A 26,246-nucleotide genomic window follows, 5' to 3' on the forward strand; every position below is an offset into this window, starting at 1 on the left:
GTTGAAAAGTGTTCCCCTACCCTAAGGTATTTGAGGAGCTAAAGGAAATCAAGGAAATCTTTGTTCTGATGGTACAGAGCAGATTGAAACTTGAGCACCCTCGGGTTTCCCCCTAAATAAGTGGAATCGCTGTTGCTTTATCCACCCTCACCCCCAGTGCAGGAGACCTTTCCACAAAAAAGGAAATGTGGGTGGGGTGTGTTTATACCATGGTGATTCATAGATGTTGGAACAACCCCTAGGAGGCAGTTGGCAGCCAAGTGTAAGAAAGAACATTCTTCAGATCCTAATATTGTATAACTGAAAATATTTTGATTACTGTGACATAACTTTAAATCCTCAATAAGGCTGTAGCTACTTTAATAAATTAAGAACTTCAACTTTTTTTTGTGCTTCATTTCACATCAGATGTAAATGAGTGTGATGTTTTCCCGGGTGTTTGTCCCAATGGACGTTGTGTTAACAGCAGAGGATCATTTCACTGTGAGTGTCCAGAAGGCCTGACATTGGATGGAACAGGTCGAGTGTGTTTAGGTAAGAGCATGGTCACCTCTCACTGTTCCTTAGCTCTATGACTGACTTCTCATGTTCTTTGCACAGTTTAAAATAGTCCTATAGTTTCTGGAGTGCATCATTCCTTGAGAGGAGTTTTAAACTTGAGCTAGCTGGCCTGTCATAGGATATGGGTTGAAGCTTGAGTACTGCTGATGCTCATGCTAGTAATGCAGTTGGGATGCAGCAGCTCTGTGCTGCTAATCCAAATACTCTGTGCTGCTCAAGTGTTATTTTGCAGCATATCGAGCTAGGCTTATCTGAAAGGAAATGGCTTGTCTTTATTGCAGTGTTAGATCAAGTTTTTAGATTTCAGCATTTAGTCAACAGAAGAAACTGACACTCTGACACAGAAAAGAAGACCTTTAGGTATCAAAAAATGTAAATCTCTGTGCTTTAAAAAAAATTAACCAGTTGAAGTTGTATTATTCATTGCTTCTGTTAACCCCTTCATTCTTGAATTGGTTGCAATGATGAGCAAAGCATGTCACACATGTGGCTCATGGAGGCTAAGGGACTCAGGTTCAAGCATAGAAATTACAGAGAAAGTAGCACTTTGTTCTTCCTTGTGGCGCAGAAAGAAATAGTAAGTTTAATACATAATGCAATTATTATAGTAATGTGATTTTCCTGATCAATGAGTCAGTGGTAACATTATATTTTATAGTTTTCTAATGGCCAAATCTTGAACCTGTTAGCAAATCCTATGGAATAGGACTTTGTCCCCTAGAATTGCAAAAGTGATGGGGCATGTAATTTATATCTCCAATCTAGAAGTAGGGCATGGCACACCCTTGCAGAAAGGCCGTAGCCTATACTTCTGGATTAGGGGAAGAGCAGTGGACCTGATCTGTCCCTGCCTCATATGCAATGTGACACAGACAGAGCCACACTGTTTTAGGCCATCTGGACCTTCTGGAAGATTATCAGTTTGTATCTGGACATTCTAGCTGGTTCAGAAAGTGTCATTCTTCTTGTAGCATAATGTGTTATCAGTGCTCCGTAATCTGCACTGCCTGGCTGTCTGTTTCCATGTGGAGTGTAAGGGAATGATGTGATCTATAAAGTCCTAAATGTCTTGGGACCTGCCTACCTGAGAGAGACTGCCTCTCTTTCCAGGCCATATTGCCACAGTTGTGATCAGTAAAATCCTCTGATCTTGATTCTCCCCATTGTAAAAGATAGGGTCTGCTTGCAAAGCATTCTCTTTAAAGGACCCTTTCCTTTGGAATGCTCTATCCCCCAAGGTCTGAAATAGTCTGCATATGTTGACATTCTTGGCATGCTGTGAAGCCCATCTGTTTTCAGGATGTTGATGAAGGGCTGAGAAGAGGCAGTTGAAGCTGGGATTTGCTTGGTGGTGGTTTTAGTCTGTGCTGGTCATGTGAAAGATGCGATCTAATGAGTAAGAGACTGGGTGTGAGGAAGAAGTACTGCTGCCTTGGTTAATTTTTACATTATATCTCCTGTATTATTACTGTTTTTAAATGTCCGTCCAGGGTGCACAGAGCTTTCAATGTGCTCCATTTGGTGTGGAGTTTATATAGGACTGATATCTAAATAAATAAATAAATATAAAAACTCTTTAGAACTCTACCATATGGGTACAGGCCCCATTCCCTATCTCATCATGGTGAGTTGTGGAGACTCACTGCAGCAATTGCAAACGAGGGGAGTTCCCGGACACAAGGGTCTCTAGCTTTTGTATCCTTGCATAAGCTAATGTCTTTTAAGCAACTTTTGGTCCTGATTGCATATATATGCCTCAGGGCTTAGATACTATTGTAATGGTTGCTGTATTAAAAACAGAGATAGTATCAGGAGTTGGATGCAAGATCTGAAGTTGTTCCAATAGAAATGAGAATATTTTGCAATGGATAGAAAAGGAACATTTTTTCTATTAGAGAACCTGCATTTTACATAACTGAGAAGCTATAAAACCTGTATTCATACGCCCCAAACTCTTATATAGTATTAAATAAGACTTTTACCTTGCAATTTAAATAGACGTTTATTGGCAAAAGCTTGGCAAAATACAGTAATGGACTTAGGTGATTTGTGATTAAGTACATGTTTAAATGAAAAGTCTGAAACTTTTTCATACAACACTCTTCACCTCTGTCCAACAGCTGTGAGCTTCACACTGCTGCTTGCAAGTTCTCTGTTTGGAAATGGTACGGGACCAGTGGACGCAGATGGGGAAACTGGCAGCCAAAGAACTGTGCACTTTGAATAGATTCTGGAGTTTATATGGTTTTAGTGGAGTTAGTGCGGTTCTGGTGACTGAAGTATGAAGAGCAACATTTTGACTATTTTCTAAGAGAGGACAATTATTTTTTAAACTGAGCATTTTGTAGAAACCAGCTGATTTGCCTTTTTGGATTTTTGGCTCTGAGTGAAAAATGCATTTAGTTAAAAATTGAAATCAGGTTTCTGGCAGGTACCAGGTAAAATAATTTAAAATTAACTATTTTATTTCAATTTTTAGAAAGTCTCAGCATGGATGACTGTGGCTCTCTAAGAGATTGTCCAAAGTGATATGCTCCAACAGTTTTAAATTATCCTAGTTTTTCAGCTACTTTCAAACTTGTGAGCTTATAATGCTTTTTGGAGGGCTCTACTGTTTTATTGCTATAGCCATTATATTTGCACTTTCTATACATTTCTCCTAGGAAACTCACATTCAGTTTGGAAGTAAGACAACCAGAATGTTGTTATAGCAGCTCAAAACATATTGAATACATTTAAAAATGTAATATCCAAAGAGAGAGAGAGAGAGAGAGAATTAGAAACAACATCCCGTTTGGGAGTGGAGGTGGGGACTTAATTACGAGGAAAAATTCCACCTGTCAGTTCTAGGAAACAACAAAATAAACCTGTGCTGGGCAAGTCAATGGACTCAGGCAAGAGAAGTTTTCCTTAAAATTATTCCAGTGTGGTACATTAGGGGTACTGACTTATCTTGGAGGATGTGGACTGTTGATGAGGGTATAACAAGCCGGCTTACTAGCTTCTGTTATCAGGTTTAGGGGGGGTTTCTTCATAGAACTATATTTCCTCTGATATAGTGAACTTGAGAGAATATATATTTCATATGTATGCTTACTCTTAGTTTTATATTTGTTTTCTTAGCTGCACATCCACTCTTGCCATTTATATAGGTTCCTGCTGGGGAGCTGAGCTCTTTTGAAAATCTGGCCCTTAAAGCTTGATTTTATACAGGACATGTGTAGAGTGTTACACGTATAATAAGCTCAAGGACAGGGAGGGGAGTGCAGCATTAATGGGAGCACTAATGCTCAGCTGCTTTGTCACTCCTGCACAGAAGCCGGTGTAAGAATAGAGAGAAAAGTGCGCTGCTAATTTGCTCATTAACTTGATGAGCATCACACTAGGTGTTCTCTGACATGCCCATGCCCTATACCCAATCCATTTTTATCACAGTAAGAGGTCAGCAGAAAAAGCTCTTGAAACTTATTTTCAGTCATTTTAGACGTCTTTGCCTAGTGTTTAACCACACTTGCACCTATGTGTTCACTCAGGCTTGATAGTGCAACCCACCTTGCATTCCCTACTCTGCATCACACCTGGACTTGTAGGATCAAGGCCTTCATATTTTCCTTTGCTTTAAGAGCAGTTGCCATGCTTCAAGGAATTCCCCTCCACCCCCTGTTAAAGATTCAAGTTGAGCATGATAGTAATTCTGTTCATTCTATGTTTCCTATAGTTCTATTTATGCTATTAATTAGCAGCAGCTGATGTGAATCAGTAATTTGCTTTTCAGGGGGAGTAGGGGAGCTGAAGATAATGTAGAACAGGGGTCAGCAACCTTTCAGAAGTGGTGTGCCGAGTCTTCATTTATTCAAGCTAATTTAAGGTTTTGCGTGCCAATAATACATTTTAACGTTTTTAGAAGATCTCTTTCTATAAATCTATAATATATAACTAAACTATTGTTACATGTAAAGTAAATAAGGTTTTTAAAATGTTTAAGAAGCTTCATTTAAAATTAAATTAAAATGCAGAGCGCCCTGGTCCGGTGGCAGTGTGAGTGCCGCTGAAAATCAGCTCGCGTGCTGCCTTCGGCACGCGTGCCATAGGTTGCCTACCCCTGATGTAGAGGATGTAAGGGTGAGGAATTGTTGGAGGGGGATTCAAACTTTTGCGTTGCTTGATTTGTTGGTAGTAGTTTATAGTGAATTATGTGTTGCACTTTAGTAATTAATTCTCGGCATTAATTCTGTTTATTTTTAAGTTATTTCACTTACAGCATGGGGCTTGGTGCTCTTTTTTTTAGCATGTGTATATAAAAATCAGAGTTTTGATAAGAACTCAGATATGCATATAGTGAATGTTAATGTAGCAAAGAAAAAGGAAATGACTCAAAATCCAATCTAGCCAGTATGTTTGTTTATGGTGTGGGCTTCCATTTTCCCATATTTGTTTGCTCACAGAAAATCAGGATGTGTATGTATAATTGGCATCTTTATGTAGTTTTGTACAGTAGGTTTGGCTTAGACTTTTTTCCACGCTTGGTAATGTTATTTCTAGAATCTGTAGGAAATGTTACAAGGAGCAGTGTGACGCTTATAGTTGGTGGATGGAGGTGAGAACTGACATGAGGGACTTTGATTTTAAAACAACGTATATTACAACTTTACCTTAAGTCCACCACTTCATTTTGCCAGGGTTTAACCAATAAATGTCCGTTTAAATTACATGGTCTTAGTCTTCTATTAGACTACCTAGGCAATTTGGGCCACATGATACATTACTGAAGTAAGTTTACTTGCTGCAAACTGCTTAATGTACTACAGTGATTTTAATGAAATCAAGTGTGTATTAGCTCAGTCGTGTGAGCAGAAAATAATTATACATCTTGAGGGGACATGGAAACCATGAGGATTACATTTCCAGTTCTTACATTTGTGTTGTAAATTGTTTAACTCAAGATGCATATACAGGAAATTTACACAGGAAATTTATATTATTTTGAAGGATTTGCATGGAAAATATATCTATAACTCATCTGTGTCATTTTTAGCTCTTCCATCTTTCCTCATCAGTCCTTTATTTCCCCTGTTGAGCATTAAAAAACCCAGACAATGCTTATTAAAACCTAATTCCTGGTCTAGTCTGTCATATGACAAATTAATACAACATATTTTGTTTTGGAGCTGTAGATTGGTTTTCTCTCCATATCAACAATGCTCTTTGTATCATAGTCTGAGTTGTGTTACTTACGCAATGCATTTGTCTTCATGTTTTTCCTTGCACACTGTAACTGTCCCCCTTTTCTGTAGAATACACTGTTTCTTAAGGTCTAATCTAATTTCCATTGATGTAAATGAGAATCTTTCCATTAACTGAAGTCAGTGACTAAAGCTCTTTTGACCTGAATGGGCGTAGGAGCAGGCCCTTAGTACTTACACTATTCTACAGCTGCTAAATCATACACTGGTACTGGCAGAGTTCTGGAATGCTAACAGAGCATTGTCACAGATTTGTCCATCAGGTTTCAATCTGTATGTTTAGAAAAGTAAATCTGGGAGGAATCAGAACTGGAAAGGGAAATCAATAAAATTAAATGGAGTATTATGAGCTCAGAAGAGTCAACCAGACCTTCTTTGCTCTGTTGGAAAAAATGTAAATAAAGATGTAGATTAGGGACAAACTTTGGGATATGCTGTTATGTATTTTCTTGAAACTTCTATAACTCAATGCAGAGATTTGATAAGCCCCCTGCCATGCCCTTTGGGCTTATACAGCTAGCCAGATACATAGGAAATGGGTATTTCCAATATGCTTGGAATCAGTACATATATGTGGATGTCTTGTCGATGACAAATCTTTCAGTAAACTTCTGAACAGTATCATAGAGGCTTACAGTAGCATGTTGTCAGCATTTCTATTATGAACACTATTTTTCAAGTATTCATGACTTGAACTTAAAAATTCCCCTCCATGCTAGAAATTAGCATTTAGGGGCTTAGCTATAAAATGAATTTTTATATTGATTTAATCCTTTAAATTAAACAACTTTCTTTAAAAAAAATGTGTTATTTCTTGGCATGATGAAAAATGCATAAGAGATTTGTGAAAACAGTGAGATATTCTGACATGCTCTACTGGGAGATTTTTGTCATGTTTGGTGTGTAGAACACTGCAGCTTATTTTTAATGGGTGATACAGGTAAGCTTGGAAAAATGTACACATGCCCTTTGAGCCTTAAAATATGAATGCGCACACACACATACACACACACACACAACTACATATGTAAATAAGAGATGTAATACTTCTTTAGATAGTACATACAGTATGCAAATGTGGATTTTGTAGGTCCAATTAGTGTATGTACCTTTTTGGTAGACCCACCCATTTCTATACACATTAGAAAATTTGTCCTAAATCTGACTGTAAATGAACTTCCATTAAAGTATTCTAGGGTTTTGTTTTGGAGGGTTTTTTTGTTACTACTTTGAACTATTAACACAAGGCCAACAAAAACCAGCAGAACTGGAACAAAATTTTGCTTAAACCTGTATCTAAAATCTTCTGAATTCTTCATGTTATTAATCCAATATCACAGATTTTAAAGAATAGCTGATTTTTACTATATATGCCATACAATATTTATAAATTAGAGTATCTTTGAACAGTGAATAAATATATTTCTGCTTCCTACCAAATACACACAGACAATCATGGGAGCACATTCGTGTCATGACAACACTATATCTTGATGGTGTAATAATGCAAAGGTCATAACATTTGCATTGAAACTTTGTGATCTGTACCTCTCTTTCTGGAGATACTTTTACTCAGTGTGAAACAATATACATCTAGAAATCCATCAATAATATAACATCAGCAGCAATGGTATTTATGCATCTGTGTAGTTCATATGATGTAATATCAAACATACATGTTGGTGTCTCAAGTACAAATCTGATCTTGTACTCTCGCTCCGTAGAGGTATAAAGGCTGAACATCACGCATGCATAATTAAAAAATAACTGTTTATTAAAAAGTCATTAAATTTAGCAAGCAGTTACTCTGTAACATGGTATAATTGCCTTTGTTGTATAAAATGTGCAGATATCCGCATGGAGCAATGTTACCTGAAGTGGGATGAAGATGAGTGCATTCAGTCTGTACCTGGCAAGTTTCGTATGGATGCCTGCTGCTGTGCTGTTGGTGCTGCTTGGGGCTCAGACTGTGAGGAATGTCCTAAGCCTGGCACCAAAGAATATGAGGCCTTGTGCCCTAGGGGACCTGGTTTTTCCAACAGGGGAGATGTTCTAACTGGCAGGCCATTTTATAAAGGTAAAATCCATACTTTGCTGCACATAGCTTACTGGAGCTGAAAGTGGGTGTTATTTGTAACTTTCAATCATTAAAGGGAAAACACCAGGGTTTATATGATTAGGGATGTTATCAATTATATAGCATTAAAATTCAAACATAACAAATATTAGTTAAGAAATAACTTCCCCTCCATGTGTGGAATGTGTTTTGTGGCAGCAATTTGGACATACTGGAGTAGGGGTAAGATGAGTCTGGGAAGCCAGAGAGGAGAAGTTTATGGTAGTCAAGGCAAGAGATTCGGATGTAGTCATGGTTCTTGAGCATGTGAGTGGAGAGGGATGGATATGTTTTGGAGCTGATAATGTAGAGGAAAAACCTGCTGGATTTAGCAACAGCATCCATTTTACATGAGAAGGAAAAAAATGGCTAAGATGATACTGAAGCTGAATATTCTGGTTAGAGAAGATAGTGAAGACAGTAGCAGCAGTGAAAGAGAAAGGAAGGAGAAGGCCACTGTCCTTCCCCTCTGCATGCTGCCTAAGTGGTTCTTGCTTCCTTCTCAGACTGAGAGGGATTGGAAACTGCCTGAGGGGCTGGAGGTGAGATATTTATTGATGCCTGAGTGAGGCCTGGGTTGTGGAGGGAGAACTGTGGATTGTTACATTCTTGGAAGGTATATGCGTAACCAGCAGTTGGGCTACGGGGGATGGAGGTGAGAGGTAGAAGAGGACAGAAACACCAGTTTCTCCCTGCCACAGAAAATTGAAGACTTAAAGTAGTAAGTATAGTCTCACCTTTTTTGTCCTCATTTCATTTTTATACAAGGTGAGATTATTCTGAAATATTTTTAAACAAGCACGTATACTGCAAAGCCTTTGTCTTGAAAAACATCATATTGTTTGGAGGAACTTTAACATGTTTTTCATTATGCATAACCATCAGTTCTGATATTTAATTGTTACTGTCCTTACTCAGGTAAAACTCCTATTAAATTCAGAGGAAGTCAGCCTGAACAAGGATTAAGGACTAGTATTTTGTCCAGGATTTAGCTCTGCTTTTCTCTGCCTATTGTTTTCTCTTGTACTCGCACTAGCACTTTCTTCTGCACATACTGCTGTCTCCAGGCTACAATTTTGTTCCATAAAATGGATGCTTCTCAGTTAAGGGCATTCATCCAGTAGAATGGTACCTAGAAGTAATGTATAGTGCTCATCAGATAGTGTTTAGGGCCTGAGTGACTCTTGTGTGTACAAAGAGGTCCTTTTATAAGCCCTTTGCAAGGACTATTACAATTGCAGTCCCCGTATTATGGAATATGTGGGGACTGCTCTCTCCATACATTGCAAGGGACTGTTTTGCCCCAAAGAGGAGTGAAAGTGTGGGACTATACCCCTTCCACTCCACTGCACTAGTCTGCAAAGCTGCTGAAAAGTCCCCATGTGCTCTGGGAATCTCAGAAAGAGTTTCAGGGAGCCACAAACTCTCTCACCAAGTTATACCTGGGCTGGCATGTCTCCTCACTGCCTCTTTCTCAGGCTGTGTCTTGCAGGCACAATTTATTCCACAGGGTTTCCTCATTCTCTTTCCTGCTTTGTTTTGAATTCACAACCTCACAGTGGTAGCTGAAGTTTAGTTTCTAGAAAAGAATAACTTTCAGCAGCAGGAATAAAGCAACAATGTCTTATACACTGCCAGATCTATTTTGCAGGGTAAATCAGAATACCGCAGTTTGTTCAGATAACAAAATGGTGCTCAGGAATGGGAAATTACTACTCTTGACACAGTTTCCTCGTTAATCATTTAAATGTTCTGTTTTATTTTTTTCTTCATAGATATTAATGAATGTAAAGTGTTCCCTGGTATGTGCATGAATGGCAAATGCAGGAACACAGTTGGAAGTTTCAAGTGTAGATGTAACAGCGGGTTTGCTTTAGATATGGAGGAAAGAAACTGTACAGGTAAGTCTTACATTTTCCCTAGTGTTTAAAGGAAGCTGCACCCATTTTGCTCAGGATGGTGATCTAAAAACTCACTATCCAGACCTTGCAGTTCTTGGGAGTTTTCCCCAGTAAGAAATGCAAAATTTGGCTGTTGGTGTGAAGCTCTTGAGCTTCTCTTTCAATGAGGGATTCTCTAATAATTGTGTCTTCTAATGTATTCTCATACACCAAAACTTTTGTTAAATTACTGTTAAAGTTGCTTCAGTTAAACTCCTAGAAATGAAATCACTAAAATTCAAGAAAATTGCCAGTTAAGGCAACATTAACATCCCTTACTGCCTAGGCATCGTAATACCAGGTGGACTCGGAGACTCCTTACTTTCACCACAAACTCACTTTCATTTGCAAAATGCAGCGCAAAATGCTTATATCCAGTTCCTTACAATAATGCTCACATGTGATATCAGGCATAATACTGACAGACATGTAATATGTGTTATTGGTACTTAAAAAAAATCTGAGGTCAGAGTTAAGCTAGTAAGCTTATGTGATTGAGGAACTGGATGTGTGCATTGTGAGTGATTGCATGTTGGAAAGGAAAGTGGTTTTATTCTGGAGCTCAGGAATCTCTCTGTGTGTGTTTGGGTTGTTTGATGTGTGTGTGATAAGGCATCTGAGGTTGGTCTGGATGTTAATGTTCCCTTACCTGGTGTTTTCTGTGGTTTTCTAGTGATTGTATTGGTGGAAAATGCACTTAAGCAACCTTATTTTTAAGTTAATGAGAGGTCAGAGAACATTTTTTCACAAAAGTTTTTTTTCCCACTTTTTCATTGAAATTTTGTTCAGATGAAAATTTTCTGCTGACCAGCTCTAGACTTAATGATCTTTTAATGTGTTTTTGTGTTTTAAATTACTAATAAAATGGGATTAGTGGGTAAAATTTGTAGTAGGCCAACCGTGCTGTGACATGAGGCCCACCGCAGTGTATTGCTGTCCAGCACACCTCTGCACATCTGTATGTGGTATATGAATTACTGTTGGGTTGCACAGAGGGGAGTGAGAGGGAATGAAATGGCGGAAAAAGGGAGAGGATTTTAGTGGAAGTGTAAACAATGTGTGAAATGTTCAATGATTCCCTCTTCTCTCTGTCTCCCCATGTCCCTCCTCATCCCTGCCTCCCCACCTCCACGTGTGTGTCTGCCTCCTGCAGCTCCTCTATAAACACTTGAATTTCTGCATTCCTACGTCTCTGAACCACCTATCCAGATACCACCTCTCTACAGTCTCCTGACCACTTTCATGCCTGACACCCACAACCCCCCTTTTGCCCCATGTGCTCCTCTATTCTTGTCTTCCTCACGCTGTCTTTCTTGGACCTCAGGGAGAACTACACCAGTTCTCTGCTGCCCAATGCTCTGCACTTCTCTGGGGCTCCTCTATTAATCAATTCAGTGTTCTCAGATATCTATAACCCCATCTTCTGATTTCTGTTCCACTTGTACACTTTTTATAATTTTGCATTGTTTTACACATTTTTACTGTTTTTAAAAATAATTTTAAAAAGAGACTTCTATATATAAAAATAATTAATGGGACCAAGGACTGAGAATATAGTGGAAAGCGCAAACCAGGGAGCCAGTTTGGGTAGAAAGAGTGGACAATTGGGTGAGGCAGTAGGCCAACGAGAAAGGCAAGCAGTATGGCCAGTGGGCTGAGGAGTCAGTGAGGAGTACGTTGCTCAGCCATGCTCCCTAGTCCTGCAAATCCATCACCCTGTTGCACACCCTCTTCAAACCAACTCCTCAGCTGCCCACCTTGCTTCCCTGGCTCCTTACATGGAGCCCTTCCAATACATTATCTCTTCCACTTTGGTTTTCGACAAATGTGCTGTGGTTCGCCAAGTTGCATATTTAGACATAACTAATAAAGTACATCGATCCAAAAGAAAAATTAAACTGCAAATCTAAATGTGAAAGGAGTCATTTTAACTTCCTAACTTCTAAAGAAGTGAAGCAATATACTTCTAACTTTCCAGAAAATTAACTTTCTATTTAGGAGTAAGTGTTGTGAGTTTAGATACTCTTGATTTTTGCTTACATAATATATTAAAGTAATCCCCATATTACTGTAAATCTCAATGCCTCTTTAGCTATGGAGTCAACTGACATCTCCATAATAATGACAATTCCAAGAGGGGTGATGATAATCAGAGCTTTTCTATAACTTTGGAATTCTTGGTATGGTGCCTAGTGTATAAATATCATCCCATCAAAAATATGATCCTAAAATGATACCTGATGGAAACACACTTGTCACAAGGTTTCAGATATAACTTAGATTTCTGAAGTCACCTTGTTCCAAATCTTTTATGACTCAATTGGTTACTGACTCATTCTTTTAAAATATTAAATGAAATATTTGAATGCCCATGTATACACTTCAGATTTCACTGGAATGAGTCACTTCTCTATTTGCATGTAAAGAAGGATACACTTTAAACTATGTTTGATTTTTTTCCCTCTTCATTAATGTAAAATAGACATTGATGAGTGTCGTATCTCCCCGGACCTCTGTGGAAGTGGTACCTGTGTCAACACTCCAGGCAGCTTTGAATGTGAATGCTTTGAGGGCTATGAAAGTGGATTTATGATGATGAAGAATTGCATGGGTAAGTGTTGTCAGAATGTATTGCAGTCCTTCCATTTACTGTTTGGATCCTGATATTTTAAACTGTGTGCACTAATGCACACTTAATTAGCATCCATGGTTACTGTATGTATAAATCAGGTTTGACTGTACACAGATGTGCAGTTAATGGTACAAATACCTGTATTGTGCATGCAGTTATGGTAATTGTCTACATAATTAGGTTTACAATTCCCTGCACATATTAGGGAATCATAGAAATATAAGTCTGGAAGTGCCTTCATGAGGTCATCTAGCCAGTACTCCACACTGAGGGGAGGACCAAGTATAACTAGACCATCACTGGCAGGTGTTTGTTTAAACTGTTCTTAAAAACCTCCAATGATGGGGTTCCACAATCTCCCTTAAAATTCTATTTCAGTGCTTAACTATCCATATAGTTAGAAAGCTTTTCCTAATATCTAACCTAAATCTCCCTTAGAACAGATTAAGCCTGTTATTTCTTGTCCTATCTTCAGTGGACAAAGGGAGCAATTGATCACCATCCTCTTTATAACAGCCTTTAACATATTTGAAGACTGCTATCAGGTCCTCCTCAGTCTTCTTTTCTCAAGACTAAACATGCCCAGTTTTTTTAACATTTTTCTCAGGTCACGTTTTCTAAACATGTTATTAGTTTTATTGCTCTTCTCTTGACTCTGTCCAATTCTCCGTATCTTTCCTAAAGTGCGGAGCCTACAACTGGACACACTATTCGAGCTGAGGCCTCACCAGTGCCTACTAGAGAGGAACAATTACCTCCGATGTCTTACGTACAACACTGCTTTTAATTTTCCCGAGAATTATATTAGCCTTTTTCGCAACTGCCTCACATTCCCTACACTTATTCAATTTGTGATCCACTATAATCTCTAGATTCTTTTCAGCAGTACGATTACCTAGCCAGTTATTGCCCATTTTGTAATTGTGCATTTGATTTTTATTTCCTAAGTGAAGTACTTTGCCCTTATCTTTACTGAATTTCATCTTGTTGATTTCAGACCAGTTCTCTAATTTGTCAGCTTGGTGTCATCTGCAGACTTATAAGCACATTCTTCCCTCCATTATCCAAGTCATTAATGAAAATATTGAATACTAGCAGGCTCAGAATTGTCTCCTGTGATACCTCACTAGATACATCCTCCCTGTTTGAGAGCAAACCATTGATAACTACTCTTTGAGTACAGCCTTTCAATCAGCTATGCACCCACCTTACGGTAATTTCTTCTAGACCACATTTCTGTAGTTTGCTTATGAGAATGTCATGGAGGATTGTGTCAAAAGTCTTACTAAAATCAAGATACACATCTACTACTCCCCCCCTCCCCTCATCCACTAGGCCAGTAACTCTGTCAAAGAAGAAAATTAGGTTGGTTTGGCATGATTTGTTAATGATAAAACCATGCTGACTACTACTTATTACATTATTATTCTCTAGATGCTTACAAATTGATTGTTTGATAATTTGTTCCAGTATTGTTATAGGTATTCAAATTAGGCTGACTGGCTTATAATTACCCTGGCCCTCTTCCTCTGCATCCCCGCCCCACCGGCCCAAGAAAGATATTATGTTAGTCGACATCTGTCGTCTGGGAGTTCTCAAAGATAATTGGTAATCGTTCTGAAATTTCTTAAGCACCACAGGATGAATTTCACCAGCTTCCGCCAATTTGAATCCATCTAGCTTACCTAAATATTCTGAATATCTCCTTCTTAACGATTAAACTTCATAGTTATTTCTTACAAAACAGGAGAGTAGAACTCATTCGAGAGCCATTACTGTACAATTTCATTGCTTACTATATTACAGGAGGTGGAGAAGAGCAGTCATTACTTCATTTTAATCTCTTTGTAAGCCTCAGATTCTGAATTACCCCCTGATGCTGACAATTGCTTTTCCCTTCTTTTTCCCCTCACTAATGGTTCCTTAAATGCCTGTCCTGTTTCCTTTCAGACATAGATGAATGTGAACGTAACCCTCTCCTTTGCAGAGGTGGCACTTGTGTGAACACAGAAGGCAGCTTTCAATGTGACTGTCCTTTGGGACATGAACTATCACCATCACGTGAGGATTGTGTGGGTGAGTTTGTTACCTGAGGATGGCATGTATCTGTGGTATAAAAGCTCCTTGGGACTGACAAGGATGTGGCGCCAGGAATATCTACACATTCCTGTTCTTCCTTGTTTCTGGATTGCTTCAAATTGAAGCCTGATACTGAAAAGTCCTCAGTACACTCAGCATCTATTGACTTCAATGGGAATTGAGGGCTTAGAGCACCTTGCAGGAAATGTTCAGCACTTCACAGGAGTGGACTCTCAGAAATTATAAAAGAATCTTGTCAACTTTCAATTAAAATACATAAAAGATAAAAATTGGTTCCTTTATGAAATGCAGCTCTCCTCTCTCCATGTATTTGGAGTACGTTTTTGCTTTGTTTCACGTCTTCTATGAAATATCACTTGTTCAGTTGCAGTGTTGTTTTGTTACATAGTCACTTCCAGGGATAATTTAAAGTATAGTCTCTGTCCATGTTTCCTTCGTGGCTCTGGCGTTCCAGCAGCCATTGCGGAACTGGCCTTTTGAATGGCAAGTAATTGATGTGAGCAATTCTTCTTTTTCAGATATAAATGAATGCTCATTGAGTGATAATCTCTGCAGAAATGGCAAGTGTGTGAACATGATTGGAACATATCAATGTTCCTGTAACCCCGGATACCAGGCCACTCCAGACAGACAAGGCTGCACTGGCAAGTATTGAATGCTTCCACCATCATACTTTTATGTCATCTCTCTTTACGTTTAATTTCCTGTTAAAACCAGTCAGAGCCAGCTTTTGTCACTATCCAAAGCAGCAACTGTTGGGACCTTCTCTACCCCAAGAGTTATGAAAAGAGCAGATTGTTTCAATTTAAATATAGAGGAAAGAAGGGTGTGTTGCCATGCTGCAAAACCTCTGTGAAACAGTTTGAGGAAAAATCATTCTCATTATACTAATCCAGTCAAATCTTAAGAGATTTAGCTAAAGTCCAGATGGTGGTGTTCAATTTTATTCCCTGATCAAAAACAGCAAGGGGTCCCATGTTACCACTTTTGTTACTGATTTTCCCCTTTATCCCCTCCCCCATCACATGTGGTACATACAGTTTTTTTAAATGCAACACTATCTCTGTAAATACTTTGGGAGATTCTTCCTGTGTTTTATAACTGCGATTCTGTAGTTTAACGTTTGTTTATAGCACTACTGAGTTATAATAATTGGTAGTATGCACATACTGTTAGGTTACCTAACTGAAGGGTTTTGATACAAATTTGTGCTATGGTTCAGTGCTTTTACCTGGATGTCTTAGAGTCTCTGGAATTTTCTTTCTTCTATTTCATTTCCTTTCAAGTTCTCATCTTTACTTTCCTTGGATCTTAGAGCAAGAAAATCAACAAATATCAACAAAAACAATGCCTAAAAACAGTCACTTGCTTCCATAGATAAAAATGAGTAATGAAGGAGGGAGAGCTAAACAAAGTGTAAATCAATTATATAAAGTGAGAATAGAAATTCAATATGAGCTCATTGTTGAAAATAATTCCCTTGCTAAATAAAATGGCAAGCAAAAATGACTTCTCCTTATGAAAACAGAAGTGTCAAATAATGTAGTCCAAATGTTATTTTCCCAGATATTGATGAATGTATGATCATGAATGGAGGCTGTGACACACACTGCACCAACTCGGAGGGCAGCTATGAATGTAGTTGCAGTGATGGCTATGCTCTCATGCCAGATGTGAGAACATGTGCAGGTAAGAGAGGGGATAAAATAACATTGTAGTATCTTCATGAGACTTCATTAAAAGAAATTCTTACATCGTATCCTGTAGCAAAACAAAACATATTATTTTAGCAGATCCTTATCTGTATGTGCTGTAATGTGATCTGCTTTCATTCCAGATATTGATGAATGTGAAAACAACCCAGATATCTGCGATGGTGGGCAGTGTACTAATATTCCAGGAGAATATCGCTGTCTTTGTTATGATGGCTTCATGGCTTCTATGGACATGAAAACCTGTATTGGTAAGTACCTACAAGTTATATTTTAGCAGTTATGTTATTGTGTGTATTTCCTGATGAATCACTACAAGCAGAATCAAATTGTGTAAGAAAAAATTGCTGAAAACAAAAATGTATAGTTTTTCTTAAGAAACAACCTTAACTGCTTTCCCCTGAAGAGAAAATATTTTTAAAAGTCTAATCTAATTTGGGTCCATTAACACTAAAATGCCTTACTCATAATCTAAGTATTACTGCATGATATCACTACGGGGCAGAGGTAAGGCTGTTTGGGTGCCTTCACTCTTTATTTCCATAATGTAACAGATTTGAATTTCCTGAAAGTGTAACCTTAACTCTGAACTTCCTGGGTTTGTAAGGCTTGATTTGGGATAATTACGTCACCCCTGTAATTTTTTTTACCCTTAAGTTACTGAAATATACTCTCAAATTTAACTCTGTTTTAACAGTTCTTTCCAGTTTTTTTTATCTGGGTGGGTGGGGAGAGGGGAATACACACGTTCATAAATTACATACAGAAAACCTGTGAAGATTTAAAGGTACAACTTTTCCCTCCACTGTTCTCCTCTTGGAACAGAAAACCTCAGGTTAGAATGTTGTATAACAGTGCGCTATGAGTCTAGGTTTCATACTTCGTTAACAGCATCACTCACTTTAAGAAGCTTGTTAAGCTGTTCCTGTTTCTTATTGTAGCCTGTTTCTGTCTGCAACAAAGTACTAGTAGTTTGATCTGTAGAAATATTTGTAACATTTTCTATTTACTTAATAGCATGTGGAGTGACTGAGGTAATTAGTTGTGATTCTGATCTTATACAAGTGTAAATCTGGGGTTACTCCAGTGAAGTTAGAACATTGATGTAAAATGGGTGTCAGAGCAGAGTCGTGCCACGAGTGCACAAATCTACGAGGTTGCAACTAGATCTGCAATTTGGAGGATGTAATAGGTTTCAAAGTTAGCTAAACTTTGGGCTCAAGCTACAGTCTTGTAATGTAATTGAGAACCTAGTTATTATTCACAATGTAGTAGAGAGCCCTAAACACAAAGCCTAGGTGTACACTAAATTTATTCCTGTAGTCTAGTGGGTATTCTTAATGGAAAATGTTATCATATATACAACACTCTCATTCTAACTGGGAGGAGTGGGTGACCCTCAAAAGCAAACTTATTTCTCTCTTGGAACTTCAGGCTGTACCACACAAGCTGGTGATGAAGAGACATGATATTGAGGTGTCTGCAAAAGGGATTTGTGACAATAGCGCTATAAGAGGGCGATCTGATCCTTTAATAGCCCAGAAGGGAGACAGGAAGCAGCTGACCCTACCCCAGAAAGCCACACACAGGTGCTAGGAATCAGATGATGTAGCTGATCCACACCTCAGGATTGTCCCACACTCTCATCTGAAATATAAAGGAGAACTCAGCCATGAAGGGGGCGTGGGGAGAGTCAGGAGAGAAGATAATCTCTGGCAAACAGTGCTGGAGACTGCAGGCAGGCCCCATGGAGCCCCTCTGGCTTGGAAAGGGCCCTCCCAGCAACTGCCAGAGGACCCCCCAGTCTGAACGCCTAACCAGATGGTTGCTAGTGCTGCTTTTTGTATACTTGTCTCCCTTTGCTTGGCAAAACAATAAACAGATTCCTGAAGAAAGGGACAGAAACCTAACCAGGTATTAAATCTGTGTGGAAACCCTTTCTGAAGACCAAATAGGAAACCTTTGCCACAACTGCACCCAACCCATGGGAGTTCCCTAGACATGTTAGGGCCCCCTCTTCAATCCTCTCTGATTGGGACTCCTCCACTGAGACCCTGGAAAATGCAGAAGAGTCCTTACCTGCATTGAAGTCCCAACAGATCAGAACTACAGGGATACGTCTGAAAATCCCTGGAAATCATACGGGCCAGTTCACTTCCAACTCCACTCCTGCCACCCCTATTTAAAATTGTGCCTATTGGAATTTATACTTACCGGTATTTTATTTCTTTCAAAACCAAAACAGAGAAAACACCAGCAATGCCTTTTTTTTCTTACCATAGTAATTCCCTTCATTGGCATACCCTGGTGTTACCATTTCATTTAAAAGGAGGTATAAAAATATCGGGCAATATATTTGGAAAGTTCCATCTCCCCTAGCATCACTGTATTGTTTAGTAATCTGAATCACTGCATCTTTATGAATTTCCTCATTTGGCTGTTTGCCATTTACCTGATTTTAATGCTTGTCCTAATATAGAGGATTTGCTGTACCACGTAATTATAAACCACATTTTAATCAGGGGTAAATGCTTTCATTTAGATTTTACTTATGTTTCAATTATTATTTTAGTTTTATTTTTTTACTAGTGACACTCTGAGGCCTAAAATACATTCTCTCATATGTCATTCATCAATTTTAAACGATGAACAAACCTGTGAAAATTGAAGTCAGTTTGCAGATAATACAAGACTAGAAATAGGGTTACATTTGTTAAATAAATTGTTCTCTGGAAGAAAGTTTTAATAGCGTTGCTACAATATGATGTTCATGTCTGAGTGTTTTTAAATTGACATTACATTATTCTTTTAACAAATAATCAACTTCATAGTTAAACATTCAACTCTTTTATCCATTTGAAAATGCTAGTGTAATTGTGCAAGAGTATCATCCCTACCTCTTTAGAGAATTGCAGAAATGAAGTGAGGAATGGTTGAAATGTAGTATGTTGAAGACTAATATTACCTATCAAGTCTCAAGTAAACCTTGAATATCTTACTAATAGAATTATTGATTACTTCTGTCTTTCATTAAATTCACCTGAAGGGTGAAAATATTTCCCCAAAATAGATTATGCTATTAATTGGCTGTAATATTCAAGTAATAATTAAACTATATGCACCTGCAGATGTGAATGAATGTGACTTGAATTCCAACATCTGTATGTTTGGAGAGTGTGAGAACACCAAGGGATCCTTCATTTGCCACTGTCAGCTAGGATATTCAGTCAAGAAAGGAACCACTGGATGCACAGGTATAGAATATTTCCAGCATTTGTATTATGCATTATAGTTGTTATATTTCATCTTTAAAGTTTTAGTCTTTGTCACAGTGGGCAGCTCCTGGATGGATTTCACATTAATTGAGAAAAAAATGTACATCAAGTAAATCTAAATAGCAAGAATAAGATCAAAGGAAAGAGAGGAGAGGGAAGAAAAGAAGGTAAAGAACAGAAGTTGAAACACATGCAGTCCTTTGATGAACCACCCTAGCAACTGTACAGTATTAAAGTCATACGGGCTTATATTCTACAAATCCAGTAGTGGAAGAAAATCCTTCCCCTGGACACAGCCAGCTACTGTGCTAGGCTGCTTGATGGAGGCTGTTTCAGCCAAATGACTCTCATCCTATTCTCTATGCATTGCCATGCCGGAGACTTCCATGACACCCACCTATCTTACCCTCCATTTTTCTGCAGCTAAACATCATCCTTTCTATTGTAAATGGGGCCGTCCATAGCTGCATAGCAGGAAACTGGATATTTCCAAAACTGCACTTCTTAGGAAAATTGGCAACAGTTATTAAATGGAAGCAAAGTTCTGATCACAAAAGAGGAGGGTTTCCCTGAGTTATTGTATCAAAGAGAAATTTCAGTTTGCTCTTTTACTTACTGTTTTTTGCAATGTTTGGTTTTATTGTATTATGCAAGACAGACATTATGGGATATATAAAACTGAGAAACAGATCTTCTTGAATGTACATATTCGCTATATTTGAAAGATTTCGGTTTTTAAATATTTTTGTTTTTCTCCTATTTATCAATTATTTGAGTCTAACAAGAGGAATATATGGTCTTAGGTCCTCAAAAGTGCTATTAATAGAGACCATTTTACATATTTTTGTCTCTTTTTTTTTCTAGCGGAGTGTAATAAATATTTTTCTGTATATTCCACAGCTGTCACCCACTTACAATAACTAAAGATTTTTTTTACTATAACTTAGCCTTTAGGGATTTTTTGTGTAATTGTCAAGTCCTTTTTATGAATAAGATTTGCATGTGTGCTCAGAGGGCTGATGGGCACATTTTTAAACAAATACAAATAAATAACATTTGTGTAAGTTTACATGAATATCAAATAAAAACCTGATATTGTAGGAAATAACAAACCCATATATTTGCAGATAAAGAAAAACCTGGAAATATAATAGACTATATACTTTCTAGTAACACAAGCTATAAATATAAAACAACCTGATTAAATCATTATAAAGTATTTTTATTTTGAAACTAAGCAACGGACATATGCAGTATGTTGGAAAAACATCACAAGTCAACTTTCCAATATTTATGAAGCCTTGGAATTGAACTTTTATTGATCAATTTGTTTTGCCTTGTTAGATGTGGACGAGTGTGAGATTGGTGCCCACAACTGCGACATGCATGCCTCATGTGTTAATGTCCCAGGAAGCTTCAAATGCAGCTGCAGAGAGGGATGGATGGGAAATGGCATTAAATGTATTGGTGAGTGTGTAATTAGTGATGCATTTGTTTGGCTGAAAAGTTTTTAAATTGGACTTACTTAACTATTTGAAAAAAATCATTCTATTCCTTTACATGTAAAGATCTATGGACAGATAGAGAAATAGGATTCTTGTATTTCATTTATTTATTTTTTGTTCTGTGAAGAAAAAAGTTTACTTCTATCTCAAACTCTTGTCTGTCTAGCAGTTTACTTTAAATAACTTAATATGAAATGATTCAAGTCAGAATACTTATGTTGGCTTATAATATTGGAAAGAAATGGAACACTTTAGTGCAGACATCCTTTGATGCATGTCCAGCATTTTTAAGCTAAATTCAGTCAATTATAGAATGGAGAATGAATTAAATATTTTTTTCCAAAGCTTAAGGGTAAATGTCAAGCTGTGTAAAATGTTAAGTTCATTTAAAAACAAATGGAAGAAACAAAATGTTGTGAGATTCTGTACCAGTGACTCATAGATCAGTATCTATAAGTTAAAGGAAACTTAAAAAACATCTCTTATTGTTCTTTTTCTGTCTCTGCCACTGGCTGCTGGGTGACCTTGGGCAAGTCACTTTACCTCTCTGTGCATCAGTTTCCCCCTCCTTAAAATGAGGATAATGGTACTGACCTCTTTTGCAAAGCACTTTAAGATTTATGGATGAAAATTACTGTATAAGAACTAGGTATTATTATTTTATTTTATTATTTATATAAAAGATAAGTCTGAGTATTATGAGACAGCACTACATGCTAAATTTACAAAGGTTTAGGCATTGGTGGATACAGACAGGCACTAAGTCTGATTTATAGATGCGCCTTAGTGATTCAGGCGCCTAATTTCCATTGATTTTCACCCACATAGGTGCTTTTGTAAATCTCACTCATGTGACTATCAGTGTCTTACGGTGGCTAAATACCTTTGTAAAACTGCCCCTAAAGCTCACTGTGGTTAAGCCATTGCTGAGAAGAAGGGAAAGCCCCTCTCCCGCAAGCTTTTTGGGGCAATTTATTATTTGAGGTTTCATTGCATCTCCAAGTAAAAAGAATTGTTCTTCTTTGAGTTGTTGCAGTTGTGTGCTCCACACCATGAGCCAGAGACTTTTTTCCTGCAGCAGCTCCCACCAAGGTGGCACATGCATCCTGCTCCTCCTGAAGGCCCCTCCTTATATAAGGGCAGTACTGCCCGACTCTCCTTAGTTCCTCCTTACTGCCACTAGCCTAAGTCAGAGCTCCTTGTGTAGTTCTCTCCTCATGGTTTATTACCTGCGTCACAGCTGCTGGCTGGGACTTTGTTAGTGTAAATAGTTAGTAGGAGTCAGTACCTGTAGTATGGTGTAGTGTTAGTTTAGTAGAGGTTTTGCAGCATTCTCCAGGTTTTAAGCACTGTTTTGATTCCAACTTCTCTAACAAAGTACTAAAATTGAAGTTATTTAGGGTATGTGTCACTTGAAGTGGAACCACTTCATTCATGCATATAAACTTTATTGTAAGAGGAAAATTTAAAATTAAATCAATTGTTTATTAACCAAGTATCTCCTACTGGTATTTAGCATTGGTACAGGTGTCCTCCTGGCTATAATAATCAACTTTGTGTTTTTTGGTGTGTATCACCTCACAGGTTAATTGCGAGTACAGCATATTACCTGCTATAAATATACAGTTTTACTCTTTACTCTTTCTGATGTCTTGGTTTTCTTCTGCTGTACAGATCTTGATGAATGTTCTAATGGAACCCACAAGTGTAGTGTGAATGCTCAATGTGTGAACACTCCTGGGTCATACCGTTGTGCCTGTGCTGAGGGATTCACTGGAGATGGATTCACTTGTTCTGGTAAGAAAGGTCTAAGAAGTTTCCTGCAAGGGTAGTTTGGATACTGATTTTTCCCATTTTTTTCTGAAGCTTTGCAAAATTAGGACTAACTCCCAAAGGTGGGGAGAAAATTGTAAGAGCCTCTGCCATACAAGATGCAAGTCAAGAGCCCTCCAGATCATTCAAGAAACTTGCTAGCAGAGACTCCTGGCTCTCACTTTAGCTTGTGTACCAAATCTGCAGGTGGCTGATTGGCTAGTGTTCTTGTCCACCGAACCCTCCTCCTGCTCGCCCACACCCATCAGCCAGTAAACTCTATAGCCAGGAGCACACACTGCTCCAGCTCCCCATTACACATCCTGTCCCTGTTGGCAGGATCCCTATAGCAGGGACTGCAGAGGGCAGCATCTGTTTTCCCTTCAATATACTAGTTGGGGGAGGATTTGGTCATTATTGTATGAAAAGTTACGTTTGGTTAGAATTGAAAAATATATCATGCTTATTCCTTTGCATTTGCTAATAGTTGGCTTCGAATTTCTGTTTTAAGAATTAACTTTTTCTCATATGGTAACTGAAAATAATCTGAAATATTGAAAATTATACTGATTTTATATATAAACACTGATGAGATTGTGTATTTGCATGATTACAGTTTTGTCACCCTTTCCATCCACAATATAGACCTGCAGTAACATCTGTTTTCTTTCAAGTACTAGCGCATTTTGTCCTGCCATAAGTGCAGGAGGCTGGACTAGATGACCTCTCGAAGTCCCTTCCAGTCCTATGATTCTATGATGTGTGTTCAGTGACTTTTTTGTGAATACATCTAGAATATGCTATAATAGCTAGAAAGTAATGTTACTGCATACTATACTTTTCAACTAACCTAAATATAGACCCAAATTTTCTTCCATCCTAAATAGATAGACACTGTCTTCTTTCTGTTTATTATGGTCAGAATCATTAAAATATTCTTTTAATTGTAGTAGATGTAGTTGTAGTTGATAAATATGTGGTTTTAAATCAACTTTTTCCCTCTACTGTTTATATACTTCATTCTGGGTCATTCTCATATATTTTAAAGACTAGTATTTTAACATTTCGTTTTCATAATTTTGAGAGCTAATCATTAATGAATAGAGCGGAGGGATAGCTCAGTGGTTTGAGCATTGGCCTGCTAAACCAATCCTTGACGGGGCCACTTAGGGATCTGAGGCAAAATCAGTACTTGGTCCTGCTAGTGAAGACAGGGGGCTGGACTTGATGACCTTTCAGGGTCCCTTCCAGTTCTAGGAGATAGGATATCTCCATTAATTTAATTTATTTTAAGAACTAAGAAGTCAGATTTAGTATCTGGGTATACTTAGTCTGGGTGATCAGGTTCATTTTTCATGTGGTTACAATGACTGCACTCTTGAACAACATTCCCATATATATGAAATGTTTATAAATCTAAATGATGCTAGCAAAACAGTAAAATTTTAAAGGCCAAATGTTGAAAGAACACCTGCAAAAATTAGCGTACTATGATGTATGCACAGAAATGATAGTTTAAACCCACAGATCCAACTGGTGTTCAGTTTGTATATGCAAATAGTGTTTGTGTATGTATCATTTGCTCACACAGTTAATAGTGTTAAAAAATTGTGTGAAAAAGGCAATTTACATTTGCATAAATACAGATTTCATTTTGAAAATTTGCCTCTAGAATTGTCTTATTCAGAAATATTTCATCAGTCATTATGATGCACGTTTATGACTTCAGAAATTAAATATCCACCTTATTGTTTGTCAGAATTGCCACTAATGGGTTTGGAAAACTTGCATCGGTTCAAAATTAAATACTGTATGATAAAATCTATTAATGAAAATGTCAGTACATGGAGACCCAATAGGGGAAAAGATATTGGAAATAGTTGTTGCCTTTTGTTTTTCTACATTCTTTTATATTCTATCTTTGAATGGTGTACCTGCTTTGCTTTATATCAACAAATGTTGAACAGAATTTATTTGAATGATAAATGGGAAGAAACAGAATCATACTTTGATGATAAAATAGATCACAGAAATTTAATGGCTGCTTACTTCTTTTCCTGCAGATATTGATGAGTGTGCAGAAAATGTTAATCTGTGTGAGAATGGACAGTGCCTGAATGTCCCTGGTGCATATCGATGTGAGTGTGAAATGGGATTCACTCCAGCTTCAGACAGCAAATCTTGCCAAGGTAAGTTACCAGTACTTCAACCTTGTTTTCTGAGTTTGGATTGGCTGCTGTGAAGGAAACCACAAGAAGTGCTGGAAGAACCTCAAGCTAGAAGCAGAATACACATAGCATGCTTCATATGCTTCTCCAGCAAGGATTATTTTGCTGTATGAATTATGGTGAAGGTAGCTTTCATCTCTTATGAAGTTTTCCTGGTCTTGGGCCAAGAAACCTGGAGTAGAGGTTTGGCTCAACAACTTTGTTTTCCTTAATCATTTTTCTTGTTTTTGTCTTAGTGAATGGTTTGTGGAAAAACTCTGCTGACCACTGTTTTATTTAATACATTTATACAGGAAATATAAACTATGCTGATCACCGCTCTATTTAATAAATGTACACAGGAAATTTGAACTGTGCTCTTCACTTCTGTGTTTAAGTTACAACAATCCTAAAATTTCTCTGTTGTCTGAGACATAACTTTTAGCTGACAAAAAGAAGAACAGGAGTACTTGGGGCACCTTAGAGACTAACAAATTTATTAGAGCATAAGCTTTCGTGGACTACAGCCCACTTCTTCGGATTACAGCTTATGCTCTAATAAATTTGTTAGTCTCTAAGGTGCCACAAGTACTCCTGTTCTTCTTTTTGCGGATACAGACTAACACGGTTGCTACTCTGAAACCTGTCATTTTAGCTGACAGTGATTCCATTCCTTGTAGTGGTCTGATGTCATCTCTCACTTTACTATAACAGAAGTATATGCGGACTCTGTTCTAGACTGATTTCTGTGTACTGAGTGTTCCAAAACTTTTTAAATCTTGTTTTAAAACACAAAAATGTTAGTAGAAACCTCATGACATCTTGGAAAGTGTAAACCTCTTGAAAAGGCATCTAAAGCCAGATTTTTAAAAGCATTCTCTAAAATTGCACTCACAGTTTTGCATATGCAGACCCCCATATATATGTACATAAATCAATGTTCTCACTGCTGTAAAACTTAGAAACTTCTGAAAATTTGGCCTGAGAGACAACTGGTCTGATCCATTGCGTTACCACAGTCTTGTCAATAAGCTTGTTTAGGAGATTTTTCAGTGCAGTTTTTGCAGCTGCTTTGACATCATACTGATACTTAAACAAAAATCCTAAAATATCAGAAGCGATGGATATATTTTGTAAACAAGA

At 37.8% G+C, this 26,246-nt stretch overlaps 1 protein-coding gene across 1 annotated transcript in view; it reads left to right on the forward strand.

The window, feature by feature from the left end:
• Positions 1-26,246, forward strand: part of FBN2 (fibrillin 2) — a 268,195-nt gene that overhangs the window by 142,503 nt on the left and 99,446 nt on the right. Inside the window, exons 23-34 of the mRNA XM_054032264.1 lie at positions 409-534; positions 7,654-7,881; positions 9,696-9,821; positions 12,343-12,471; positions 14,443-14,568; positions 15,111-15,236; positions 16,159-16,281; positions 16,430-16,555; positions 19,433-19,558; positions 20,924-21,046; positions 22,759-22,881; positions 24,960-25,085. Of these exons, the coding sequence (XP_053888239.1) occupies positions 409-534; positions 7,654-7,881; positions 9,696-9,821; positions 12,343-12,471; positions 14,443-14,568; positions 15,111-15,236; positions 16,159-16,281; positions 16,430-16,555; positions 19,433-19,558; positions 20,924-21,046; positions 22,759-22,881; positions 24,960-25,085 (1,608 nt within the window). The remainder of the gene's footprint in view (positions 1-408; positions 535-7,653; positions 7,882-9,695; positions 9,822-12,342; positions 12,472-14,442; positions 14,569-15,110; positions 15,237-16,158; positions 16,282-16,429; positions 16,556-19,432; positions 19,559-20,923; positions 21,047-22,758; positions 22,882-24,959; positions 25,086-26,246) is intronic.

The sequence above is a fragment of the Malaclemys terrapin genome, chromosome 6 (genome assembly GCF_027887155.1).
Source record: "Malaclemys terrapin pileata isolate rMalTer1 chromosome 6, rMalTer1.hap1, whole genome shotgun sequence".
NCBI lineage: Eukaryota > Metazoa > Chordata > Testudines > Emydidae > Malaclemys > Malaclemys terrapin.